At 43.2% G+C, this 27237-nt stretch overlaps 1 protein-coding gene across 2 annotated transcripts in view; it reads right to left on the bottom strand.

Moving 5' to 3' along the window:
- PDE8A (phosphodiesterase 8A) overlaps positions 1-27237 on the bottom strand; it is a 100763-nt gene that overhangs the window by 1780 nt on the left and 71746 nt on the right. Inside the window, exons 5-21 of one of the 2 annotated variants that reach the window (XM_070953935.1) lie at positions 25971-26028; positions 23325-23413; positions 22481-22550; positions 18975-19112; positions 16372-16460; positions 13947-13998; positions 13510-13552; positions 11955-12032; positions 11267-11337; positions 10503-10667; positions 9446-9494; positions 7975-8110; positions 7623-7821; positions 6962-7179; positions 5994-6126; positions 3024-3191; positions 1735-1864 (exon numbers count right to left, since the gene is read on the bottom strand). In XM_070953935.1, the coding sequence (XP_070810036.1) occupies positions 1735-1864; positions 3024-3191; positions 5994-6126; positions 6962-7179; positions 7623-7821; positions 7975-8110; positions 9446-9494; positions 10503-10667; positions 11267-11337; positions 11955-12032; positions 13510-13552; positions 13947-13998; positions 16372-16460; positions 18975-19112; positions 22481-22550; positions 23325-23413; positions 25971-26028 (1886 nt within the window). Of the gene's footprint in view, positions 1-1734; positions 1865-3023; positions 3192-5993; positions 6127-6961; positions 7180-7622; positions 7822-7974; positions 8111-9445; positions 9495-10502; positions 10668-11266; positions 11338-11954; positions 12033-13509; positions 13553-13946; positions 13999-16371; positions 16461-18974; positions 19113-22471; positions 22551-23324; positions 23414-25970; positions 26029-27237 lie in introns of both variants that reach the window. The other variant, XM_070953934.1, reaches the window with a different exon arrangement.

The raw sequence follows: 27237 nt of genomic DNA on the forward strand, positions 1-27237 counted from the left end.
GGCCGAGTCAACCTTGAGCTGGTGCGAATCGAACTGCTGGCAGTCAGCAGTCAGCAGAATTAGTCTGCAGTACTGCACTTTAACCACTGTGCCACCGTGGCTCTTAACAGAAAAGGAGCTGTTCCTCCTTTTTGGTACCCCCAAAGCTCTACCTGACCTTAAGGGCTGAAAACTGACAATGCCATTTTCCATGATTTTGAGCTAGCACGTAGATGAAACTCACCATGTAATAGAAACCATAAAGCGATAAATGGATAAATTAACAATGGAGATCAAAGAAAGAGAAGACTCGGATTATTATAAAGTGTGGAATAGGTTTTATACATGGTTGGAAAATAGAAATCAAATTTAGAAATAAGAATATAAAGTGAAATTTGATATTAACATACTGGATATAAATGTAAATAATGATCCTGCTAACCAAACAGTTAATTATGAATATTTAAAAATAAAGAGAAGGAGCAGGAGGATAAAAGCTAAGAGTAAAGACAAAAGTCGATGCAGAAAGTTGTAAAATTGTATATATCTGTTGTTAGTGTTGTATTTTAACGTCTGATGTGCGTGTGTTTTTGTTTTTTGTTTTTGTCTCTCGGTTTCTTTTGCTATTGTGTGTTTGGTTTTAAAATGTAAAATACTCAATAAAAATTATTTTTTTTTAAAAAAAAGAAGCCATAAAGTAGTCACCCTTTCTTAAAACAACAAAGAACGTTCCATACACTCACCTCAAAGATGGGTGGGGGGGGGGTACCAATGACCAAGTTAAGATCATTTAGACCTGGCACCCCTGTTTTTTTTTTATGTTTCCCACTTCCAAATAGCAGAAAGCAACAACTGCCATTGTTCAGTAGCATATCACCAAGAGAGATAGTTAGAAGGAACTCAGTAGAGGTCACATAAAAAGAAACAACAACCAACCTGAGCAACAGGTTGCCCACTCATGTCCTTGAGTGTGTTGTGGCTCCATTACCTGAGCCTGTGTCATCGTCAGGAGAGGACTCCGAGAGTGAAGGGGAGGAGTTGGCAAGGCCTCCCTCTCCAGGACCCTCCTCTTTGGCAATGCCTTCGGTGTCTGCCGAAGGGCAAGAGATCGGGCCGGGGCCAAGCACGTCCACGCAGCCACAGGTGGACAGTGATGAGAGTAATGAGTCTTGGCTGGATCCACGCCAACGTCGCAGAGATAAGTGCGCGCAACAGAAGAAAAGGCGTGCCCGAGATTAGGCTGAGTCACTGGACCACACCCCACAGGGTATAAAAGGGAGCGTGGTGGCCAGTCAAGCCTTGTGACGAACAAAGCTGAAAGCTTCCACGCCATTCTGCATTGCCGGACTTTTGCTATAGACTTTGCTGGATTATATTTGGACTTGAATTACTCTGTAATTATTGAGCATTTTACTTAGATGCACCAGAAGCGGAGAGAAGTTATCTCTTCCCTTCATAAGTAATAAACTCTTGGCAGGCACCCACTAAGTTGCTGCCAAGTTCCATTATCATAAGGAAAAGGATTTTGTCAGCTGGTTTGGTTTTTAACTCTTGGACGTCTGTTGGTGTGTGTGTGCGTGTGGGACGGGGACAGAACAGAGTGATCCAATCAGGACCATAAATTGCCCTCCCTCCCACAATCCTTCCGCCACCCAGTCCGTATTGAAGATTATGCAAAAAGTGGACAATCCCTACTGGTAGGTCATGAACAGCAATTTTCTCTTTCTTCTGCGTCAGAGAGAAGAAACGGCTTACCATCCCAAGCATCGAACATGTCCGTGATGAAATAATCAATGAACGAGATTTGAGATTTAGGGATACTGCAGGTATTCCTGTCAAAAACCGGCATCACAACAGGCAAACCTTGCCTCTTCTCGTCATCGGTCTGCAAAAAAAAACACCATCAGTGGTGAAATTCAAAAAATTTTCCCTACCGGTTCTGTGGGGCATGGCTTGGTGGTCATGTGACCGGGAAAAGCAACTATCCACACTTTACACAAAAAATAACACAAAAGCTACACAACTGACTCACACACAATGCAAAAGCAGCTGGACTTCACACAAAACGGCCCCTGCAACAAGCAGGAACCTCACAGAGTCACAGAGAGCTCAAAAACAAACGATCACACTTTACACAAAAATACCGGTTTGGGCAATAGGTAGTAAAAAAAAATACTTTAAAAAGTAAAAAAAAAAGTTCTGACGATTGCGCGGCACAGCTGATTGTCACAGCTGATTGTCGGAACTTTTTTTTTTTTACTTTTTTAAAGCCTTTTTTTACTACCTATTGCCTGAACTGATAGCAAAAAATATCCTAAAAAAAGTTTTTTAAAAAATTCCAAGGATCAGCTGTTCTGCATGATCGTAGGAACTTTCTTTTTTTTTTTTTTTACTTTTTAAAGCATTTTTTTTACTACCGGTTCAGGCGAACCAGTAGCATTTTCACTACCGGTTCGGGCGAACCGCCCCAAACTGGTAGCATTTCACCCCTGAACAACACCCAATGCACACAATTATTTGGTTTATTACTGCTAACAATATCTCCTCTAGTTCTGTAAGGGTTGTGTAGCTGTAACCCTGGGGAAATGATGGGGAAATCGCAAATATCCACTTATATATTTCAGAAATAAAACAACAGGACAAGAAAACAAGCTATCTCAAAGGTGCTTTTTCTAGGGGTAACTAGACTTTCTTCTTTCTTTTGAAGACCTTTCGCTTCTCATCCAAGAAGCTTCTTCAGCTCTGACTGGATGATGGTGTGGAATGGAAGGATTTATACTCCTTGCAGACAGCTGGTCATTTGCATCCTTTTACAGAGTCGTTGAGGCCAGTTGGAGGTTTATCTGTGTCATCATGACCTGGAAGACTGAGAATCTCCATAGACATAAACCAAGGTATCATTTTTTTCATTGAGGGGCACCAAAGAGATTTAGAGCCCAGTGAAGTCTGGGCAAAAGTGTCACCTCCATCTCCCTTTTTATCTCTTGGGAAAAATGAAGGCTGACATCCAGCGGGAATTTCTTCAGCTTGTTGTCTTAACTCACCTGTGCAAAATACTCCTCCGAGATCCGACCTGCCCACTCAATGCACTGTTCCAACGAACGGCAGGGGTTGGAAACATCAGCACACTTAATTAGCATCCGTTTGATCAGGATTCGATTCTCAGCAGACGTGAGGACGTTTTTGATGGGATCCCCATCGCCATTGGTACTCTTAGGGAAACAAAATTTACAAATATTATCATACTATTATTATTATTATTATATACTTTATTCATTAAACATGAAACTCAGTCAACTGAACATCCAAAAATGCATTACAAAGACCATTGACTGGTGCTAATGGTTGATACGGGTTGCTGCCAGCGTCCTAGGGATCAACCAAGTACCTTCTTAAAATATATGATGTTCCGAGTAGCGCAGTTTTTTTGTTTTTGTTTTTGCTTTAATTTATATGCCGCCCTTCTCCGGAGACTCAGGGCGGCTTACAATGCGTTAAGCAATAGCCTTCATACTTTTGTATATTTTATACAAAGTCATCTTATTGCCCCCACAATCTGGATCCTCATTTCACCTACCTTAGAAAGGATGGAAGGCTGAGTCAACCTTGAGCCTGGTGAGATTTGAACTTGCAGTAATTGCAAGCAGCAGATGTTAATAACAGTGCTTTAGTCCAGTGTACTACAGGCTGTAGCGCAGTTTTATGCAGTTCTGCTGGTGTTATTGCAGGAAGCTGCAATTTCTTGATGTGTTTTATAACATTCTTGGACATGGTACCAAGTGCCCCGATGACAATGAGTATCACTGTTACATGTTTCATCCATAGCTGTGTAGTTTCGATCAGCTGGGACTCGGGAGGCAGAGAATAGATGGGGGCTGGGCCAGTCAGAGGTGGTATTTACCGATTCTCTGAATGACTCAAAATTTCTGCTACCGGTTCTTCAGAATTGGTCAGAACCTGCTGAATACCACCTCTGGCTCAGCCTCCTCGTGAGCTCTCTCTCTCTCTCTCTCTCTCTCCCCCCTCTCTCTCTCTCTCTCTCTCTCTCTCTCTCTCTCTCTCTCTCTCTCTCTCTCTCTCTCTCTCTCTCTCTCTCTCTCTCTCTTTTCAAATGGTATCTTCAAGAGTTTTCCAACGTTCGTCCAAAAACTGCTGGGATAACTAAAGGAATTGGAACTTCAGCTCCCGTTTTGAAATACTTGGGCTCGGTCCAGTTTTTTGCTGAATAAATGGAAACAGTTCATGGGAAGCTCAAAGAAGCCCTTTGTGACGAGCACAGAAACAGTCTCCTCCTGCGAAGGCTTCTAAAAGCGCTACCAATGCAGAGGAAGCCTTCAATCCACCATGCAAAAGTAAACAGCAGAGTGAAAAAAAGCACCAAAAAAAAAAAAGGCGAAGGGAAGCCGAATTTTCAGCAAGTCTGTTTCTCCCAGAGAAACGGCAAAGATTTCTTTCACGGAGGAGACGACTTCTCAAAGCATCACAGCCTCAATTGGAAACTGGCAAGTTAATTTTTTGGGAAAAGGATACTGTATGGATTACTGTAAGTTCGAATCTTACCAGGCTCAAGGTTGACTCAGCCTTCCATCCTTTCTAAGGTAGGTAAATTGAGAACCCAGTTTGTGGGGGCAATAAGCTGACTTTGTATAAAATATACAAAAGTATGAAGGCTATTGCTTAACGCATTGTAAGCCGCCCTGAGTCTCCGGAGAAGGGAGGCATATAAATCAAATTTAAAAAAAAAACATGCCAAAATCCACATCTCCAGAACCGCGGAGCATTAAGACATAGTAAAAGACATCACTGTTTCAAATTGGAATAAAAATGGGGAAAAGTTCGCTTCCCTCACCCCCACCCCATGGAAAAAGAATACCTGTTCAAACGCCCTTTTTAAATAAAAACAAAGAACAAAACAAAGGCTTCCTCGGAGATTGAACAGACTCACCATGAAGACAGTTTGCAAATTGTCCCTTGGAGCATTCTTTGCCATACAGCCCTACTGATGCTTTACTCACGGAGGTAGCTTAGGTCAGGGGTGTCAAACTCAAAGCCCAGGGGCCGGATTTGGCCCGCAGGGTGCCTGGATCTGGCCCGTGGGACCACACTGGAAACAGCGAAGGATTGGCCTGCAGTGCCTCTGCCAGAGAAAATGGAGCTTGAGAGGGCTGCGGGCAGCCCTCCCAAGCTCCATTTTTGCTGGCAGAAGGTTGCAGGAGGCCGTCGCAGCTGAAAACGGACCTCACGAGGACTGCGGGTGGCACTTCCAAGCTCCATTTTCACTGGCAGAGGGTTGCAGGAGACCGTCGTAGCCGAAAACGGAGCTCACGAGGGCCACGTGCAGCCCTCCCAAGCTCCATTTTCACTGGCAAAGTGTTGCAGGAGGCCATCACAACTGAAACGGGGCTTCAAAAACGGGACGTGATTATGTCCGGGTGGGTGGGCGGAGCCTCCCACCACCACCGGTTTGCCTGAACCGGATAGAACTGGCTGAATACCACCACTGGTTTAGAGGAGGAAAACAAGGAAAAAAAATCGGGCGGAGCCTGAGAGGACCACAGATAGCTGTCCTCTCATGTGCCAGTTCTGCCTATTGACTCCTGCACTGCGGAAAAGAGACAAAAGAGGCAGGCAATGACAAAGAAAGAAGAGGCGGGGTTCAGCACTGTAAAAGGACCCCGCCACTGTGGCCTGGCTGCTATTTACCAAAGGACTGGCACCGGTCCACCATTGGGTCCACCATTGGGGACCCCTGAGGTTATACACTTCATGGTCTGTGATGCAATATTTGCTCCGTAAGACATTTCCACCCACTTTTTTTGGGGGGGGGAAAGTGCGTCCTATGGAGCGAAAAGTATGGTATCTCCCTTTTGCAAAAGGGACAAAACTTTACACAAGTTTATTACTAAACATTTCCCTGTCTTTGATCAACCTGAAATAAGGAGAGGAATTATTCATTTCTAAATACGTAAGAGTCTCTTTTGCTTGCCCTTCTACTTCTTGGTAGGACTTCTTACCCCATTCTCATCAAGGGCAGCCAATGGCTTGTTGATGCTGTTGACAAATTTGTTGACATGCTCAAAATGTTTGGTCATTTCCGTGGCCAAGACCATGTCAATAATGGCTTGTCGAAGAGTTCGGTATTCATTCCTAGATAAAAGAAGACAAAAGGGGAAAAAAAATAGGTGGAGAATTGTGTTATTTTAGTAGGGCTGTCTAATAAATCATATTAATATATAATTTAATGCATAATTAAATTATATATTTAATGTATAAAATGACCCACACTCATGACAGTTAGAATAGAATAGAATAGAATAGAATAGAATAGAATAGAATAGAATAGAATAGAATAACAGATTTGGAAGGGACCTTGGAGGTCTTCTAGTCCAACCCTCTGCTTAGGCAGGAAACCCTACATCACTTCAGACAAATGGTTATCCAACGTCTTCTTAAAACTTCCAGTGTTGGAGTATCCACAACTTCTAGAGGCAAGTTGTTTCACTGATTAATTGTTCTCACTGTCAGGAAATTTCTCCTTAGTTCTAAGTTGCTTCTCTCCTTGATTAGTTTCCACCCGTTGCTTCTTGTCCTGCCCTCAGGTGCTTTGGAGAATAGCTTGACTCCCTCTTCTTTGGGGCAGCCCCTGAGATATTGGAACACTGCTATCATGTCCCCCCTAGTCCTTCTTTTCATTAAAGTAGACATACCCAGTTCCTGCAACCGTTCTTTATATGTTTTAGCTTCCAATCCCCTAATCATCTTGGTTGCTCTTCTCTGCACTCTTTCTAGAGTCTCCACATCTTTTCTACATCGTGGTGACCAAAACTGGATGCAGGATTCCTTATATCTTTCCCCTCGAAATGCTTATCTCCCTCCATCGCTACTCCTCCACATATCATCATGCAGTCAAAACAAAACCCTTTTCAAAACTATGCCGGCAGCGCAAACCCTCTTAAAGAATCTCGGTATTTTAGAAATCTACCTCTCCATGTTTTTAAAAATGTTGCATTTGTCATCCCGGGTGGTGATCTGGAAGGCAAGCGCCGCATGATGGCTCTCCAAGACCGCGATGTCGTTATATAGAATGGCCAGTTCGCTTCCGGCGTTACACAGGAAAGAATTGGTTCTCCCAGGATGATCCACGTCGTGGACGGTGGCAGCGATCAAGGCAGCAACTTCGTCGATGGGATCCAAGGTTTGCTGAGAGGGAGAAGAAGGATACTGCAAAATCTCCATTCCCACCCCACTCCAGGGGAAGGATACTGCAAAATCTCCATTCCCACCCCACTCCTGGGGGAAGGATACTGCAAAATCTCCATTCCCACCCCACTCTGGGGCCAGCCAGAGGTGGTATTTGCTGGTTCTTCGAACTACTCAAAATTTCTGCTACCGGTTCTCCGAACTGCTCAAAATTTCCGCTACCGGTTCGCCAGAACCTGTCAGAACCTGCTGGATTTCACCCCTGAGGCAAGTCGTTCCACTGATTCATTGTTCTCACTGTCAGGAAATTTCTCCTTAGGTTCTAAGTTGCTTCTCTCCTTGAACTGACTCTTCTCTTTCCATCCCTCACTTCTTGTCCTGCCTGCTTTGGAGAAAAGGCCAACCCACCCTCTTCTTCTTGGTGGCAGCCCCTTTAGACTTACTTTTACTCTTTCTTTAGAAAGGAAATAGGCCGTGGCATGAAGCACATCCGCCGAGTGGGTTGAATTGTGATAAGAGTTGGATAAGTGATAATTGGCTTCGATGACTTGCAACCAAGACCTCAGCGTCGACTCCGAGCAACCGAGAAACTCACAGATCCGAAAGCGAGCAAACAGTTTGAGGCCAAGATAAACTAAAGGCCTGGAGCGAAGAAGAAGAAGAAGAGAAAAAAGGTAATTTATTTTCCCCTCTTCTTACTGCACCAAATCAATCTCTCCCAGAATACAGCTCCTGTGTATCCTTTTTTTTTTTTTTTTGCTTTTTTGCTTTTTTGCTTCTGCTTCTCCTACCAACCTTTTATGAGTTGCAGCCTCCAACTCAAAAATATTAAAATCCCAGTCTTGTTCATTTTCCATCGCTTGAGCTATCCTGGGAGGGATGTCGTTCAGGGAGATGGGCGAGATCAAACTGCCCGGTACTTGATGGGTTTCTAAAAAAAACGAAGACAGAGGAACAGGAACATTACAGGAACAGCTGGATCTCTCAGGAGGAAACAGAGCCAGGAACAACCTGCATCTCTTGCCTTACATCTCCTTGTGGAAAAAGTGTATTTTTGAGGTTTGATGGCTAATAACACCACTTTTTGGGGGAAGTTTCAAGATAATCCTAGTCCACTGCTGGAATGGCCTGGGAATAGCCCAGACCTTCACCCAATTGAAAATCTAGGGAGCCGACTAAAGAAACTTGTTAGTCAGAAGCGACCCAGCAATAAAACCCAGTTAATAGAAGCCATCATTCAATCTTGGTTTCACATTATCACAGCTGCAGAACTAAAAGACTTGGTTCACTCCATGGGAAGACGTTGTAAGGCCGTAATTCATGCTTAAAGGTTACCCAACTAAGTATTAGCTGACGTGGTGATCATTTTTGCATATCTTGTTTTTTCTATGGTGATATTTTTTTTAACGTTTTTTTTTATTTTTTACACAAACAAACATACAATGTATTTTTTTCTGAACAGAGTATTGCCCGGTTCAAAAATTTCAACAATTTTAGTCATTTCCAACACAATTTATATATTCCCTTTTTGCCGTAGTATTTATTCTCTCTAATTTTTGTAGACCATATTACCCTTCATCCTAACCTCTGATCTCCTGGGGGAAGGATATTGCAAAATCCTCATTCCCTCCCCACTCTGGGCCAGCCAGAGGTGGTATTTGCCGGTTCTCCGAACTACTCAAAATTTCCGCTACCGGTTCTCCAGAACCTGTCAGAACCTGCTGGATTTCACCCCTGGTTGCAAGTCAAGGACTATCTGTATGATTCTCCTCTTCCAACCAGAAATACCACTTCATTAAACTGGAAGCTTTATGAGAGGGCAAGAATGGAGAGAAATATGATCCGGCTTTCTTTATCACTCAGAGCAGCTAATATGAGGAGATGCTTGTCCTTATAAAACACCAAAAACCTGGAGACCACTTTCTTGGCCAAATGGTTTTTGCTTTAACTTCAAGAACTAATCTCCATATTCTCTTTTTCCTCCTCCTTATGTTTTGTCTGTTAGGGCTGCAAGCTGGCCTATTATCTTCAAAGTATTTACCAAACTTTAAGCCTCTTAGCAAACAAGATACCCTTTCAAAACTCTTTAAAATGGCGCCTTTAGCTTGCTGCCTGACTAACAAGGGTCTGATGATACAGCAGTAATTATACAACTCTTGCTGATTTGTTTGCCCCTCTTCAAAATAATTTTTGACTGTGCTGATATACCCAAAATGAAATTGCTGAAGCTCGCACGATATCTAGTAGGGTAAAGAATGGCACTTACGCTTTGCTGATAATAGGTATTCGTTCCCTGATAATCTTCGGAGTCCATCCTATTGAATAAAGTTGAAAAAGAACATGGAATGAAATAAAGACCCTTCTTCCATTTACACCTTCGGGATAGGTAATGGAATAAAGGGAATATAAATCAGGAGGTGTGGTTTGAACCCTCTATCCACCGCTATCTAATCCAGAAGCAAAAATCAGACTCTCAATCGGTTGGACGCGGTGGCTCAGTGGCTAAGACACTGAGCTTGCCGATCAGAAAGGTCGGCAGCTCAGCGGTTCGAATCCCTAGTGCCGCGTAACGGGGTTAGCTCCCGTTCCTTGTCCCAGCTTCTGCTAACCTAGCAGTTTGAAAGCACGTAAAAAAATGCAAGTAGAAAAATAGGGACCACCTTTGGTGGGAAGGGAACAGTGTTCTGTGCACCTTTGGCATTTAGTCATGCTGGCCACATGACCACAGAGATGTCTTCTGACAGCGCTGGCTCTTCGGCTTTGAAACAGAGATGAGCCCTGCCCCCTAGAGTCAGGAACAACTAGCACATACGTGCAAGGGGAACCTTTACCTTTAAGCAAATTCTATTACCCCTGATCCTAGAGCAATCACACTAGAAAGGAAATCTCTGCTCTGAAGCACTCCTGCTTTTGCCTGTCTTCCTTTGAATGGATAAAATTAGTCGGCCAGGCGGACTTGTTAGCCTGCATTGAGAGAGAAACTTTACCGGGGCTGCCGGCATTCCTAATAAAGGAATCTTTGAGTTCACTTCAGAGGGTATGTCGTGTTTGGGGAGCTGGGTCAGAACAGCAAGATGTTTCTAAACAGGGTTTAGCACAGCTAATTATCCATCTGAAGGCTGAGCTGAATTTTCATCTAAAACCCGTTGGGCTGATCAATGGAAGCTGCAAGAAACTCTTTGTCAATATATTTCCGGACCTGCAGCTGGCACAGAAGCAATGGCTCATGATTTACTATCGTTGCAAGATGGCTGCGGTGAGCAGACCGGGATGCCATCAGCTGTTCCAACAAACAGATTCAAATACTTTGAGATTTTAATTACCGTCATCAAGCCACCGACAAGGTCATTTGTGTGCGGATCTTCATCTTTGGTGCCAAGCTGTGGAGAATACAACTCAGTAGTCCTCAAGATCTCCAGGACTCTATCCAACGCTTCAGCCACTGGCATGGGACTGCTTTCTTGAGCAGCGTTGATAATATTTATTACCTAAACGGGGAAAGAAAAAAGAAATAAACCTTTATTTATTCAAAAGGAATACATTTTCCCTTTCCCTTAACTTGAAGAGTCAAGAAACAATGCCCAAACAATAGCAATAACGCTTAGACTTATATACCGCTTCACAGGGCTTTACAGCCCTCTCTAAGCGGTTTACAAAGTCAGCATCTTGCCCCCAACAATCTGGGTTCTCATTTTACCCACCTTGGAAGGATGGAAGGCTGAGTCAACCTTGAGCAGGATCGAACTGCTGGCAGTTGGCAGAATTAGTCTGCAATACTGCATTCTAACGACTGTGCCAGGGATGGTATTCACTTACTTTCACTACCGGTTCGCAAATGTGAGGGCACGTGCCAACTCCACGCATGCACAGAGCCTTCCGCGCATGCACAGACCGTCAAAAACAGGACATGATGACGTGCGGGCGGGTGGGCAGATCCTCTCGCAGCTGCCGCTATCAATTCGCCCGAACCGGATATAACCGGTTGAATACCACCACTGGACTGCACCTCCATCATCACCAGGCAAAGACATGGGAGTTTTATAACAGGAGAAAGCAAAGTTTCCAACCTCACATGGGAGCACCTTACCTTGGTTATAGGTGCCTCAATCGTCATTGAATGAATGCGGGCCATGGATGAATGCCTCCTCTGAGAACTTCCTATGCAAGGGGGGGGAAAAAATGAAGAGGCGCATGAGTTGCTGGCATTAGCTTCTCCAAACTAACGTTGTTCTTACTGAAGATTAGTTTTCTGTTCACTAAAATATTTTACATTGCAACCCAAAGTCAGCAAACACTGTGTCAGGTGCGCAGAATCAGGACATGATAGGTTCCAGTTAAGCTGGTTTATTGCTCATGCCTGCACACAAGAATTTAGTCAACTAATGGTCAGCACTACACTGGCACTAGGTAAGGGTCACTGGAATTCAAGAGGGTTTAGATTTAGACTGCTTGTGGGAACTTAACGATTCCAAGCTAATTCCTGTTTTGACTCCACCCCCCTAGGCTCTGCCTGATCTTCTGCACATCCAAATTTCACCAGCAGAGTCTGACTGCATTAATAAAAACAGGAGCTGGGGGAACAGAATGCATGCATTTGCTTCAATAGAAACCCAAAGTTTACAACTTTGTCGCTGCAATTCCCCCACCCAACAAGGAAGGCAAGCCCATATCATGGGTTTTGAAGGAAGTACTTGACCCAAGGGTACTGATTATCGAGAAGGTAATTTAAAAAGGTAATTTTACAAAACAAAACAAAACAAAAGGTAATCCTATACCATCACTGCCTCGAGAGGTAGTGGATCGGACATCGAGAGAACCTTTTCTCTTGTCTTTGTGCCTGCAGGTCTGGATATCTGTAAAAACGAAAAAAATTAGATCATGACTACTCTGAGAAAGAGCGCCTCTCTTCCGAAGAGGTAGGAACTCATTTTTGATCACTCCTGAAGCTTCTCTGCTGGCCCCAAATTCTTAACTTTTGTCTTTGGTGTTTGGAATCGGTTGCTTAACCGAGACACTTGGTTCCATCTCAATGGTAAGATCAATTCTGCCTTGAATTAAGAACCCATTGATTTCCACTGCTCTCCTCTCCTTTCTGCCTTCTGCACATCCGTGCATCAGGCACTGGACCCAGTTGTTCCTCCTCTTTCTCATCAGCCACCTCCAGACCTGGGGGCTGTTGACTCTCCATCTGAGGGCTGACGGACGGGCCAGGCTCCGTCTCTGTTATTCTGTTCTGTTCTGTTCTGTTCCTGAATGGACCAGTGACTTGCTTTCGGGTAGATATTTTTTTTCTCTTAAATTTCAAAGAGAATAGCCCTTTTTAAAGAATAAATAAGGAATAAAATAGATCCAAATTTTATTTCCCCAAAAATGGATGAGATTAATGAAATTAGATTTTGCCTGATCTGCGAAAGTCCTACCATACGAATACTAAATACAGCACCTATAGCTTGTCATAGCAGCAGCCAAACAAACATGCCCTTCATAAGTTCTATTTCTAGCCGGGGTAAAATTCAACTTCTGCCCTTTAAGATATTATATCTAAGTTACTGAAGCTTTATCAGCGATTACTACAGGGGGAGAAAGCTAAATTGGAGTCCCACGTAATGTACACATCAAACAGTCAAGCTTTCTTTGATTCTCATCGGTTTTGAAACATGGTTGCGCCCGGACCAGATAGTTTTCTCCTTATTTAGCCTCCCTCCTAGGACATCATTTTATTGCTGGGCAAATGTTATTGTTTTTCTTTAGCCGTTATCACATCTGCTTCAGTCTCCTTGCTACAATTCCTAAACTCAGTGCATCGAAAGCTTCAATTCTCAAACCATGGCTGTGTTGCAGTGGCGGGTTGCTCCCAGTTCGGGCAAACCCGTAGCGGCGGTGGCAAGCTCCGCCCACCCACTGAGATGTCATTGAAAATGCCCTGTGCATGTGCAGAAGCAGCACGCACTCACAAAGTGAGCATGTGCACTCACGCGCTACCGATGGCGAATTGGTAGCGCTGGGATTTGAAACCAACTACTGCTGTGTTGACATAATTTGCCGGGCCCAAACAAAAAACATTGTTTTACACATTAATCCAAAGATAAGCTTAGTTTCACCCAACAAGTTGAATTTCCTGCCACCACAGAACCCTGCACAATTGGGTGTGATTGGTTTATTAAGGTTTTCATTGTTAATATCCCTAATTTGGCTCTTCCAAAATATGCCTAGAAAACACCCTTTTTTTAAGAGAGAGAAAAAACCAAACGCTGACATAAAGTCAATTAGGAGAGAACAACAAAGCAATTATTGAAATGCAACCAATTTTGAGCAGTTGCAACGTTGTACCTGTCTGGGACTCGGCTTGTACCCGTTCGCAGATTCTTTCCGCCTATGAATGAATCAGAGCAAAAAAGTACAATTAACCCAAGTTGTAAGAATCAACCTGGAATTACAATTTTGTAAAATTGTCATTGAGGAGTTGAGTGGCCTTGAAACTGAGTTAATTAAATACATAAATTCATCATGTTTTTTATTATTATTGATCATCGCACAATCAGACTGGTTTGGCATATTTTTGTGTACCTATCAAGTCCTTACCAAGAATCTGGGATAGGCAGATCTGGATATTTGATGGTGTTACAGATATCATCGCAGGTTGAAATGATTATTATTATTATAAACTTTTATTCATTAAACATGAAACTCAGTCAACCGAACACTTAAAAATGCTTTTTATAATTATAATTATTATTGTTGCTGTTGTTATTGCTGTTTTTTCTTACCTTATTGTTGTCATTGCACGGTCTACTAAGTGACACATAGTGTCTGATTTTTCTGCAGGAATGAAACAGAAGAATGGAATGAGAACAATTTGGTCTCTCCAACTTGTCAGCTTGGCTCCATTTGTCATTTGCCTACCACTAAATCTTTTTTTATAAAATAAAATGAAATCTAGACAAGGAAGAGGGGCAGGATTCTGCCTTTTTTGCGATCATTTGGGATCTCTGGATTCCTTGCAATGGGAATGCAGAGAAAGTAGTCTATGAATATTAAGAACAGACGAGCAGGAAAAATAATTATGAAGATGAAGAAAAACATCTCTATACAAGTAGTCCTCAAGGTAGTTATTGAGTTATGTCCAGTTTTATGATGATAGCTAGATAGCTAGATAGCTAGATAGCTAGATAGCTAGATAGCTAGATAGCTAGATAGATAGCTAGATAGATAGCTAGATAGCTAGATAGCTAGATAGCTAGATAGCTAGATAGATAGATAGATAGATAGATAGATAGATAGATAGATAGATAGATAGATAGATAGATAGATCTTCAGAGTTGATAGTATGTATGTACCGTATTTTTCAGAGTATAAGATGCAGTTTTAGTTTTTGGGGAGGAAAATAAGAAAAAAGCTGATTGGCGGGTGGATCGGCCTCCCGGAATACCCCTATTAATCAGCTGTTCCCAGATGTGAATTTTAGCAACAGGTTCGTTGATTGTGAGCTCTGTGCCTTGCTTTTTTTTCTGCCTCTGAAACTTCTGATTCAGAAAAAACTTTTTTTCCTGCCTCTGAAAGCCTCCGAAACAGAGCTTCAGAAAAAAAGGCTTTTTTTTCTGAAGCTCTGTTTGGAGGCTTTTTTTCTGAAGCTTCTTTCAGAGGCTTTTTTTCTGAAGCTCTGTTTCGGAGATTTTTTTTCTGAAGGACTTATCTGTACTCTATTCAATTTCCTTTCTTTGGTATTGGTATATAAATTAACGTCTTCCGATCTGTTGGTTATTGTGCCATTCTCCAGATTTGTTAGCATTTCTTCTAATGTTGCTTGCCATATTATTTTAGATATATTCCCAGCCTTTCTGAGGCTTTTTTTCTAAATCTCTGCTTGGAGGCTTTTTTTTTCTGAAGCTTCTTTCAGAGGCTTTTTTCAGCCTCTGAAATCTCCGTTTGAGAGGCTGGCTGGGGCTACCTTCGGAGTATAAGAGGCACTCAGATTTTCACCCTCTTTTCTGGGGGAAAAATATGCGTCTTATACTCCGAAAAATACAGTATATGTATATGTATATGAGCCCCTGGGGCTCCGGTTGGCCCCTGATCTTCGCACCTTCTGCCGCAAATTAAAAACATGCCTGTTCAAATTGCCCAGCCTGGACTGATGGGGTTTGGATTATTTTAATATGTTTAATATGTTTTTTAACATGTTTTATCTGGTTTGATTTTAACTGTTGTGAGCCGCCCTGAGTCCTATGGAGATAGGGCGGCATACAAATCAAATAAATAATATGTATGTATATGTATATGTATATGTATATGTATATGTATATGTATATGTATATGTATATGTATATGTATATGTATATGTATATGTATATGTATATGTATATGTATGTATTTTGCAAAGATTATTAAGCAATTTTCTGCTGTTAACTGAATCATGTGGTTGTTAAGCGAATCAGACTTCCCCCATTTGACTTTGCTTGGCGTTAGCCAGTTGGGAAGATTTGCAAATGGCGATTGCATGATCTCTGGACATTGCAAATGTTGTATAAATACAGCTCAGATTCTGATCACGTGACTATAGGGATGCTGCAATGGCTGTAAGTTGCTTTTTTTCCCCTCCCAGTTCTGTGGTAGCTTTGAATGCTCTCTGACTGAATGGCTGTAAGTCGAGGACTAACTGGAAGTTTAGGGATGTTTAGCCTCCATTTTTGGATGTGATGGGAAGCAGTGGTGAAATTCAGCCGGATCTATCTGGTAGGGTCAGCGATGGGAGGCTCCGCCCATCCACCCGGACGCCATTACGTCCCATTTTTGACCCTCTGTGCACGCACGGAGGAGGCGCGCACGTGCTCACATTTGCGATCCGGTAGCGAAGATAAGTGCATTTTACCCCTGACGGGAAGCTATTCTCCATAAATGCCTGCCTACTTTTCAGAATAGAGATGCCGCCAATGTTAAGACAAGCTAGAATCGACCCTGTTTGGGACAGGGGTTAAGGTGTCAGGCTAGAAACCAGGAGACTGTGAGTTCTAGTCTTGCCTTGGACACAAAGCCAACTGGGTGACCTTGGCTCAGTTACTCCCTGAAAAGAAGGAATCAAGAGCCAAACCGTGTCTGAAAAATCTTGCCCTGAAAACTGCAGGGCACCTATCCAGGCAGCCAGCGGGAGTCCAAAAACCCGAGTCGAAGTCCCCACTCGAAGACGAGACTTACCCTCCCTGTCCAATGACAGGTATGATCTTCACATTTTGTTGTATGCTCTCGCCGTTTTTCTTTTTGGTATAGTACGTTCCTTGCCATTCCTGTAGATCCAAAAAAAGAAGAATGTTCTACCGCTGATTCCCAAAACCCATCTTTTGACTCCGTTTGCTTGCAACTGACTTTGGAGAGTTGCCTTGTGGGAAAGTTCTGCTTTTGGGAGGGTTGGCCAACTCATTCTTTCCTAGCCTTGGCACAATGTTGTACTGTTCGCCGTAACCTCTTCCTGCGCTTCTGTTTGACTTTGTTGCTTCACTCAAATCTTTCCCCCCTCGGTCTTTACCCACTTGGCATCTAACTGGAACTTTCTGTTGTATACATTACAGCTAATGACCCCTCGCCCCCCCCCCGAAGGCCACCGACATTGAATTAGAATTGTGATGGCATTTTGCACAAAGAGGTTGAAAATTTTGCCAGCTTTTAGCACATGCATGCCGGATGCTTTTCAATGCTTCTTTAGTTCTGGAAACAACAACAACAACAACAAAAATAGAACGTATTTGCTTGAAGCAAATAAAGCTCTCCCTGATAAAGGAGAATATTTGTAGCTCGGGGTTGAAATAAAGAGTCTTTGGTGCTCTCTGAGCTTAGTTCTTTTCTTGCAGATCATTACCCAAACTACGTAACATCATCAGTGCTTGTCTATCTATAGACGAGCACTGATGATGTTACCCAGGGGTAGGCTTCAAAAATTTTAGTAAGGGATTCTCTGCCCGGTTGCTGGGTGGCATGGCCATGGTGGGCGTGGCCTAGTCGGCCTCCTGAATCATAATGGGGGGCTTTTTGCCCTCCCCGGGCTCTGGAGGATTTTTTCGAGCCTCTGGGAGGGCAAAAATGGCCTCCCCAGGCTCTGGAGGCCCTCCCAAACTTCCGGTAGGCCCATTTTTCGCCCTCACCGAGTCTCTGCGTGCGCCCTGCTTGTTCTTAGTTGCAAAGTCATGTATGACTCATAGCGACCTCCATGGACAACGTTCCTCCAGGCCTTCCTGTCCTCTGCCATCCTCTGGAGTCCATTTAAGCTCACACCGGCTGCTTCAGTGACTCCATCCAGCCACCTCATTCTCTATTGTCTTCTTTTGCCCTCAATCTTTCCCAGCATTAGGCTCTTCTCCAGTGAGTCCTTCCTTCGCATTAGGTGGCCAAAGCATTTGAGTTTCATCTTCAGGATCTGGCCTTCTAAAGAGCAGTCAGGGTTGATCTCCTCTAGGACTGACCGGTTTGATCGCCTTGCAGTCCAAGGGACTCAGGAGTCTTCTCCAGCACCAGAGTTCAAAGGCCTCCATTCTTTGGCGCTCAGCCTTCCTTATGGTCCAACTTTCACAGCCATACATTGCAACTGGGAAAACCATAGCCTTGACTGTACGCACTTTTGTTGGCAGGGTGATGTCTCTGCTTTTTACAATGCTGTGTAAAATTGCTATAGCTTTCCTCCCCAGGAACAAGTGTCTTTTAATTTCTTGGCTGTAGTCCCCATCTGTGGTGATCTTGGAGCCCAGGAAAATAAAATCTGTTACTACCTCCATTTCTTCCCCATCTATTTGCCAGGAGTGACCTGCACTTACTTGCATCCAAAGTCGCATGGGGACTCCTGGGAGGGGAGGGGAGGGCGTGGCCAGCCAGGAGTGGGATTTGGGGATTCTCCAAACTGCACAGAATCTTAGCTAGAGGTTCTCCCGAACCCCTGCGAACCCCCCAGCACTCCTGATGTTACCTACTTGGGTAATGAAACATCTGCAAGAAAACAACCAAGCTTTTCCCGTTCCTGCCCACTTCCATAACATCATTTGCAACAATGAGCTGCAACCTTCAAGTAGGAGATGGCCTCAAAAGACCCATAGCTACACTTCCCAACAGAGTCCCAAACTACAGCCACTAGCATTTATCATAGCCCAAACAAGTAACTTAAAAACAAAGACGAAATATAAATAAATTCTCAGTGAAAAGCTTCTGTTTTAGTTGCCTGAGAGAGATATTTTATCACCTCCAGACTTTACTCTTCCAAATGAGAAGAGGCTAGAAATAGGATACCGGGAGTACTAGACCAGAGGTGGGTTTCAGCAGGTTCTGACCAGTTCGGGAGAACCGGTAGGGGAAATTTTGAGTAGTTTGGAGAACCGGCAAATACCACCTCTGACTGGCCCCGTCCCCATCTATTATCTGCCTCCTGAGTCCCAGCTGATCAGGAGGAAATGGAGATTTTGCAGTAACCTTCCCCTGGAGTGGGGAGGGAATGGAGATTTTACAGTATCCTTCCCCTGAAGTGGGGAGGGAATGGGGATTTTACAGTATCCTTCCCCTGGAGTGGGGAGGGAATGGGGATTTTACAGTATCCTTCTGGAGTGGGGAGGGAATGGAGATTTTACAGTATCCTTCCCCTGCCACGCCCACCAAGCCACACCCACAGAACCGGTAGTAAAATTTTTGGAAACCCACTACTGTTCTAGACCCGTATTTGGCAGGGTGACCTTAGACCAGTCACATTCTCTCAGCCCTAGGAAAGAGACAATGGCAAACCACTTCTGAATAACCTTGCCACACAAAACCAGGTCCATGCCTACCTTTTCAAACTTGATGCAAGAATTAATAGTGTCAAGGAAATCAGCTTTTTTTTCATTTATAGGCACTTCTGTTAGTTCCTTTCCTACTAATTCGCCTTTCTGATAGCCCATTACCTCTTCAAACGCAGGATTGACATACTACGAAAAGAGTAAGGGGGAAAAAAAAAAGAGAAAAACAGGTGAGAATTTAAAATCAATCTGAGCATTGATCTAATGTTTAGCCTCGATGCACATTTTCTAAACTGTCTAGAACTGCTTTCAATAAAACAGATCCGGGAACAGATCCAAGCGCAGAGGCCGTCCTATTACGGGGGAACCCTTTTAGCAGAAAGGCTAAACGGATAGTGATGAAATTGTAATGCTTAAATAAATAATTAAACAAGGCATTTAGTGATATGTAATCCCCACTCTACTCTCACCCCTTCAATGGGACTGCGTAACACCCTTAACCATTTCTTTAAATATCTACTGGCTTCATTCACACATGCTGAACTGCAGCGCTCTCTCTCTCTCTCTCTCTCTCCCCCTCCCTCCCTCCATGTGTGTGTGTGAGAGGGGGGGGAGGAGAGAGAGATGGTATTCAGCAGGTTCTGACCAGTTCTGGAGAACCGGTAGCAGAAATTTTGTCTAGTTCAGAACCCGTAAATACCACCTCTGACTGGCCCCGCCCCCATCTATTCTCTGCCTCAAGAGTCCCAGCTGATCGGGAGGAAATGGGGATTTTTATTCTTCCCCTGGAGTGGGGAGGGAATGGAGATTTTACAGTGTCCTGCTCCTGCAGTGGGGAGGGAATGGGGATTTTGCAGTAACCTTCCCCTGGAGTGGGGTGGGAATGGGGATTTTACAGTATCCTTCCCCTGGAGTGGGGAGGGAATGGAGATTTTACAATATCCTGCTCCTGCAGTGGGGAGGGAATGGGGATTTTACAGTATCTTTCCCCTGGAGTGGGGAGGGAATGGAGATTTTTACAGTATCCCGCCCTTGGAGTGGTGTGGGAATGGGGATTTTACAGTCTCCTTCCCCTGCCATGCCCACCAAGCCACACCCACCAAGTCATGCCACACCCACCAAGCCACGCTCACAGAACCAGTAGTAAAAAATTTTGAATCCCATCACTGGGATGTGTGTGTGACTCGTTGGACTCCAATGTTGCATGAATCTAGCCTGTTTGGTTGGGTTATGGTTCAGGATATTGTAGAAACCCTGAAAACGAATGAGTTGATCAACCAGGTAAAGGTTTGCTGTATGGACCCTGTATGAACCCAACCTAGAGTCCAACATCGCTTGTTCTCCAGTATATGACCTTTTTTTTGCCCCCGCAACAGAGTCCATGGATCAGATCAGCCACAGAACATCATCAATGAACAGAATGGGTGGATTTCAACTGCCAGAATTCCTCAGCCTGCACACTGGCTGGGGAATTCTGGGAACTGAAGTCCATCCTTCTGAAAACCACCACGGTTGAGAAACAGCGCAATGGGAGGACTGAAGAATTAATTCGAGATGGGTTATGGGGTAGTGGAGTCCACACTCCAGTGTTTACCTAAAGATATTGAGGAGTAAATAAAACTTGCTTATCGGACATTAATACAATTGAGAGAGTCCAGAGGTATTTCAGGAGAAGATTCCTCCACTCCTCTGCTCGCAACAGAATACCTTATGCCACCGGGCTTCAAATTTTGGGGTTGAACAACTAGAACTATGCCGCCTACGGTCTGACCTAAGCATAGTACACAAAATTATCTACTACAACATCCTACCTGTCAATGACTACTTCAGCTTCAACCACAACAACATACGTCCACACAATAGATACAAACTTAAGGTAAACCGCTCCAAACTCGATTGCAGAGAATACGACTTCAGCAACAGAGTGGTCAATGCCTGGAATGCACTACCTGACTCTGTGGTTTCTTCCCCAAACCCCCATAACTTTTAACCTTAGACTGTCTACTGTCGACCTCACCCCATTCCTGAGAGGTCTGTAAGGGGCCTGCATAAGCGCGCCAGCGTGCCTTCCGTCCCTGTCCTACTGTCCCCATTTATTCGTAGCCATTTCCTGTATTCATAATCATGTTTATACTTATATCTGTTACCTTATAAATGCTTGACAAAAAAAAAGAAATGAATAAAATAAATAAAGCTTAGCCTTCTCTCTCTAGTAGTCTTAAAATCAACCTTTTCTCTTTTTAAAAACTGTGCCGCGTGACTTCAGGTTTCCCAGACCAAATCTAACCCTCGCTGGCCAAAACTGGTTTTGATTGTAAACCAACTGGTCTTGCTACCTTCCAGTCCCACAATCATCTCAACGGCCTTCTGGATGTGGCACAATTATAACCCCCCAGCTATCTCAGAGATCATAGCCGGGAATGAGGCATGCTGGGAGATACAGGTTAGTCCCATCAAGGTAGTAAAATGAAAGCATTTTGCAACCATTCCCCCATTGTTTGAAGCATTAACCAACATTTGTTTGGGTGGTGCTTCGAACTGAATTGCGTCCTGATTCTGCTAAAAAGCATCCTGCTTCTTTCACCCTAGAAGAGATGCATAAAAGACACAAGGATCTTATTTTTAAACTTCCTTCCCCCTTTGAAATGCGTATACCTGACTTTTGAGATGAGCAAGATAAGCATCATTAGAAGTAATTGTAAAACTTTTGCAATAAAAAAAAAGAAGTTTTTTTTTTATTTTATTTTTTTTTAATTTGATTTATATGCCGCCCTTCTCCGAAGACTCAGGGTGGCTTACAATGTGCTCAGCAATAGCCTTCATCCTTTTGTATATTTATACAAAGTCAGCTTATTGCCCCCACAAACTGGGTCCTCATTTCACCTACCTTAGAAAGGATGGAAGGCTGAGTCAACCTTGAGCCTTGGCGAGATTCGAACCCTGCGGTAATTGCAGGCAGCTGGTCTTAAGCAGCTTAATAACAGGGTGCCTTAAACCCTTGTACTACCAAGGCTCTTGGGTTTTTAATGACCTTGGGATAAAATACAAACTGCCCTGAAGCTAAGCAAGACGCTTTGTGAAGATACAGCCTACAAAATTTATTGCTATGTAGAAATGTATAGTGCACAGGGGGGAGAATAGAGGGGTGGTAAAGTATGATAGAATATAATGTGGATGGATTTCACCCTGGGAAAGTCATGGGGAGGGAGGGTTTGGGGGGGTTAGGGAGAGACGGGGGAGGCAAATGGGGGAAAAATGGATGTATGTAAAACTTTTTCAATAAAAAAAAAGATACAGCCTACAAAAACAAAACACTTATTTTAAAACAAAAGGTTCTTAAAATGAATTTTTCCCTCTTTCACGGAAAGGTCAGAAAAACACGTACGGCATTAAGAACAGTTTCTAAGGCAATTCGACACACGCAGATGTATATATTTTATGTCTGTGCATGCCTCTCTGTGCGCCTGAAGTAAGCAAAAGAATCAAATCATACAAAATCACAGGACAATATCGGACACTCGTAAAAAAAACCCAAAAACCGAGCAAACCTGTATTACATGGTCTTCACTTGTAATCTCAGTGGCTTCTTGACTTTTCTCTAATGCCGTAAATATCGAATTACAGGCCCTGAAATGCAAAGGGAGGAAAAAAGAAGCAGATGCATTAGATCGAAATCACATAGACTTTTCAAGATCTAGGAAAAAAAGAATGCGCTAGTACCGTGATGGGAAACCTATGGCACGCGGGCCAGAGGTGGCACACAGCGCCCTCTCTGAATGGCACGCAAGCCGTCGCCTCAGTTCAACTCCATATATATATCAGATTACTATATACCTTGCATATAATGATTTGATTTGCTCCTCCCTAACCCATAATCATGGATAGTCCATGGAGAAGAAATGGTCTGCTTTCTCTGGCCATTTCAGATCAGTTCTTCAAGACACCACTGTAGACTTTCAAAAGGTAAAGGTTTTTCTGTTCAGTTGTGTCCGACTTTAGGACTCGGTGCTCATCTCTGTTTCTCGGCCAAAGGAGCCAACACTGTCCGAAGACATTTTCCGTGGTCATGTGGCCAGCATGACTATAACCCAAAGGCCCACAGAATGCCGTTACTTTCCCACCAAAGTGGTACCTATTTATCTACTCACATTTGCATGCTTTCGAACAGCTAGGAGGGCAGCAGCTGGAGCAAAGAACAGGAGCTCACCCCATTGCACAGAGCACGGGTCTCGAACCGGGGCTGTCAGCTTTACAGCTGACAAGCTCGGCATTTTTAACCCCTGAGCCATCACAAGCCTTACTGTAGACTTCAGCAGGGATCAAATCTCAACCAATTCCTGTGTTAAGTCAGGACAGGTTTTTCCTGTGCCAAGAATATTAAGTTGAGATAAGTAGTATTACCTTAGTTTAAATTGTGCCTGTACTTCTCCAAATTCCAACTGTATGAGTTCATTGTAACAAGCCATGATGTTCGAGTTTTCAACGTATCTCTGGTTGTGGGGGGAAAAAAAGACGTCAACATCAAAAGATCCTCTCTGTTCTATTCATATATTAACAAAAGCTTGACTTGAGGGGAAAAAAGGAGTTTTTATTATTAAAGAAAATTTTAGTTATGAGCAAATTCTTGCTTGATGCTGTATGGGATGTTCCAGAAGATAGACATTCTCTTGATAAGCAGAGGTAGGGATTTTTATTGTTATTTTGGACTTCTTAAGTAAACAAACCCATTTCATGCTCCTAGGATGGATCAATAGTAGTAATCCTTGTCAAAGGCCTGGTCCTTAACAATCATTCAAAGTTTTACTTTCTCATATTTATCTATTTGATCTTTTATATCTTTCTTTAGCTTTTCATCATTTATTTTCTTGAACTCTTGAATATCTTTTGGGATGTCAATACCTAAATATTTGATTTCCTTCTTCTTGAAGGAGACAAATATTTTAATCAACAGCCTTACTGGCAATTCTCTGCCCCGACCTGCTTATGATGGGATCAAAAAAACCCTATGAGCCAAGTCAATCAAACAATAGTTGACTCCGATCTACAAAATAGCAGAGCCAACATCTGATAATGCCCTTATACTGTTCTACATCGACACCGTTTATGCCACACTTTCTATGATACATGCCTTTTTGTGAGATCTGAGGACCAAAGGTAATGAAGAGATTTAACCAGGGGCCTCTTCAAAATCACCATTTCATCTGTTTGGATGCAGAAAATTAGACCATCTCAGATTCTGCCTAAATAATCTCTTGGGTTACACTTGGTGGTGCTAAGAGTTCATCCTTTCCTATTAGCAGTTGCCTTGGCTGGCCACAGAAATTCTGCTTCTTCAGCCAAAGGATCAGCCCAATGTGAAATCATCCTAAAAGTCATATAATTCTGTGCTAATGCCATTGCAATTAGATGACAATGGGTTTGACATGAGTAGCTAATCTAGATAATTCTGATTGACCAAACCCATGCTTACATATTAACATATATACCTAAATATACATAATTTATGCACCCTGTGGTCAAGTGCCAGGAAAATCAGGAGATCCAGACAGTTCAAATGGATATAAAGATTTATTGCAAGCTTAAGCACTCTACAAGAATCTGAACTACTAACAGCCAAGGGAAATTAGCGGGAGATAAGAGTAGAAGGAATTCAAGGTGGGCTGGACTTAGATCTCTTGTGAGTGCGAAGGGACTCATAACTGATGACACATTTGACCGCCCCCCCCCTCAGGCTCATCTTGCATCTGTCTCCCATTCCCTTTCCCCCTTTCAGCCCTTCATCTATGGTCATCAGCTTTCATTTGATCTATGATTTATGAAAATCTATCTGTATGGTCAATCACAGCTGACAACAATTTGATGACATGACATCAACCAATTATGATGGTTATCCTCCCCCTTCCCTCCCTCGTTAAAATTTCTCCTAGAGTAAAAAGGTAAAGGTAAAGGTTCCCCTCGCACATATGTGCTAGTCGTTTCCGGCTCTGGGGGATGGTGCTCATCTCTGTTTCTAAGCCGAAGAGCCAGCGCTGTCCGAAGACATCTCCATGGTCATGTGGCCAGCATGACTCAATGCCGAAGGTGCATGGAGCGCTGTTACCTTCCCACCAAAGTGGTCCCTATTTTTCTACTTGCATTTTTTACATGCTTTCAAACTGCTAGGTTGGCAGAAACTGGGACAAGTAACGGGAGTTCACTCCATCATGTGACACTAGGGATTCGAACCGCTGAACTGCTGACCTTCTGATCGACAAACTCAGTGTTTTAGCCACTGAGCCACCGCGTCCCCTTCTCCTACAGTAGAGAAATATAAAACTAAGCAATCTTCCCTAAATGGTTAGGGATATTCCTGTGAATGCTCCAACACTGGAAGTTTTTAAGAAGATGTTGGATAACCATTTGTCTGAAGTGGTGTAGGGTTTCCTGCCTAAGCAGGGGGTTGAACTAGAAGACCTCCAAGGTCCCTTCCAACTCTGTTATTCTATTCTATTTTAACCTAAACATGCTCTCAGTAATCCTTGAGCTGATGTTCACAAAGTGGGGAAATATTTTCCGCCCAGCCTTTGTCAAAATCAGTCTGAGATTGTCAGCATGCACATGTAGATTCAGGCATTCAGTCAATACAGTATACGTGTGTGTGTGTGTGTGTGTGTGTGTGTGTGTGTGTATTTATTTATTTCTCTTTAGAGAAATAACTTTAGTACTGTACCTTCACAGGGAGGATACATGGGATGAGGGTGTGGCTAACTGATGAGGACTTATAAGTCCGAAATAGATCTATCTTAGTCTTCTTAGTCTCCCAATGGGCATTAGAGTGTTTGCTGGCTGCCAGCAAACTAGAAACTAGTGGACTGTGATTTCACAGAACTAGAGCTAAATAAAAATCTTGGTTTACGTAGGAAGAACCTGGCTAAAGAGAAATACACATAAAGCCTACGAAAAGGAAAGAAAACAAATATATGAACACACACACACACACACACACACACACACACACACACACACACACATATATATGAAAATATGACTATAAATAAGTAGACCTACCCTTGTGAAGCCTGCAGAAAGAAAGGGCAGCAATGATGACTCTTCGCGATCTGCATGTCTGGTGGAAAGGAAAGAAAGAACAGAAAGATGTTAAGAGGATTTTATTTTCCTGGCTCATCCTTGAAATATTAATATCTGCAGATGATGAGAGGCTGTATCGCTGATCAGTATTAAATAAACGGAAATCCTTCAAACTTTAAAATCCAGTGGCTTTTGAAAGGCTACAGAACTTCGGGTAACAATAACAAGAGTTTGTTTGTTTGTTTGTTTTTCATATTTCTATGCCGCCCGCTCTCCTAGGACTCCTGGCGGCTTACACCAAAGACAGTATACTAAATAGCATATTTCCCCCCAACAATCTGGGTCCTCATTTTACCCACCTCGGAAGGATGGAAGGCTGAGTCAACCTTGAGCCGGTGAGATTTGATCCGCTGATCTGCTGAACTAGCAGTCAGCTGAAGTAGCTGCAGTACTGCACTCTAACCACTGCGCCACCTCGGCTCTTAACTTAAGAGTTGGAAGGGACCTTGGAGATCGTCTAGTCCAACCCCCTGCTCACGCAGGAGACCTATACTAGGGATTCGAACCGGCAAACTGCCGACTTTTCTGATCGACAAGCTCAGTCTCTTAGCCACTGAGCCACCTAGCCAGGCCTCAATTTAGAAGAGAGCAGAGGTCCATAGAATTCTTTTCTTTTCTCTTTAATGTGGGAGCATGGAAGTTCTTTTTTCTTCTCTGTCTATTCCCTCTGTTCCCTTCTTCTGGTTTGCTCCCCCTTTGCGTGCTGCTGTTATGCTTAGCACCGGTTTGCAAAATCAAATACTCCAATGCGATTATTCTAAAACGGTCTCTCTCACTGCACCAGCCTTTCAAATTCAGAACTTTTCTAGCCTCTACGCTTAAATCACAGCTACGAGACAGCAATAGTTCCATTTTTTTTAAAAGAAAAAGAAAAAAGAAAAGATCACACCCAAACAGTATTAAAGCAAAGGTCAGGAGCGCTAGCAGAGAAGACAGGAGAAAATGTTAAACACTTTCCCAGCCACTATTTTTTACTCCCCAAAATCAGATATTCTTTTTTTTCCTTCTCCCAGCCAGGATTTGAACTTGGAAATGTACTTGGCCAGAGAAGAACTTCTAGCTTGGCAGCAAACACTCCGTGTTTCGCAAGAATTGCAGGGGTTTTTTTTTTTTTCATAAAGGCACCGCTTTTGCTGGACTGATTTAGAGGGTTGCATATTCGAATGTAAATACAGATGCGAAGTCA

This window comes from Pituophis catenifer, unplaced genomic scaffold (genome assembly GCF_029215685.1).
Source record: "Pituophis catenifer annectens isolate HBS135680 unplaced genomic scaffold, rPitCat1.0.hap2 SCAF_14, whole genome shotgun sequence".
In the NCBI taxonomy this organism is placed as follows: Eukaryota; Metazoa; Chordata; class Lepidosauria; order Squamata; family Colubridae; genus Pituophis; species Pituophis catenifer.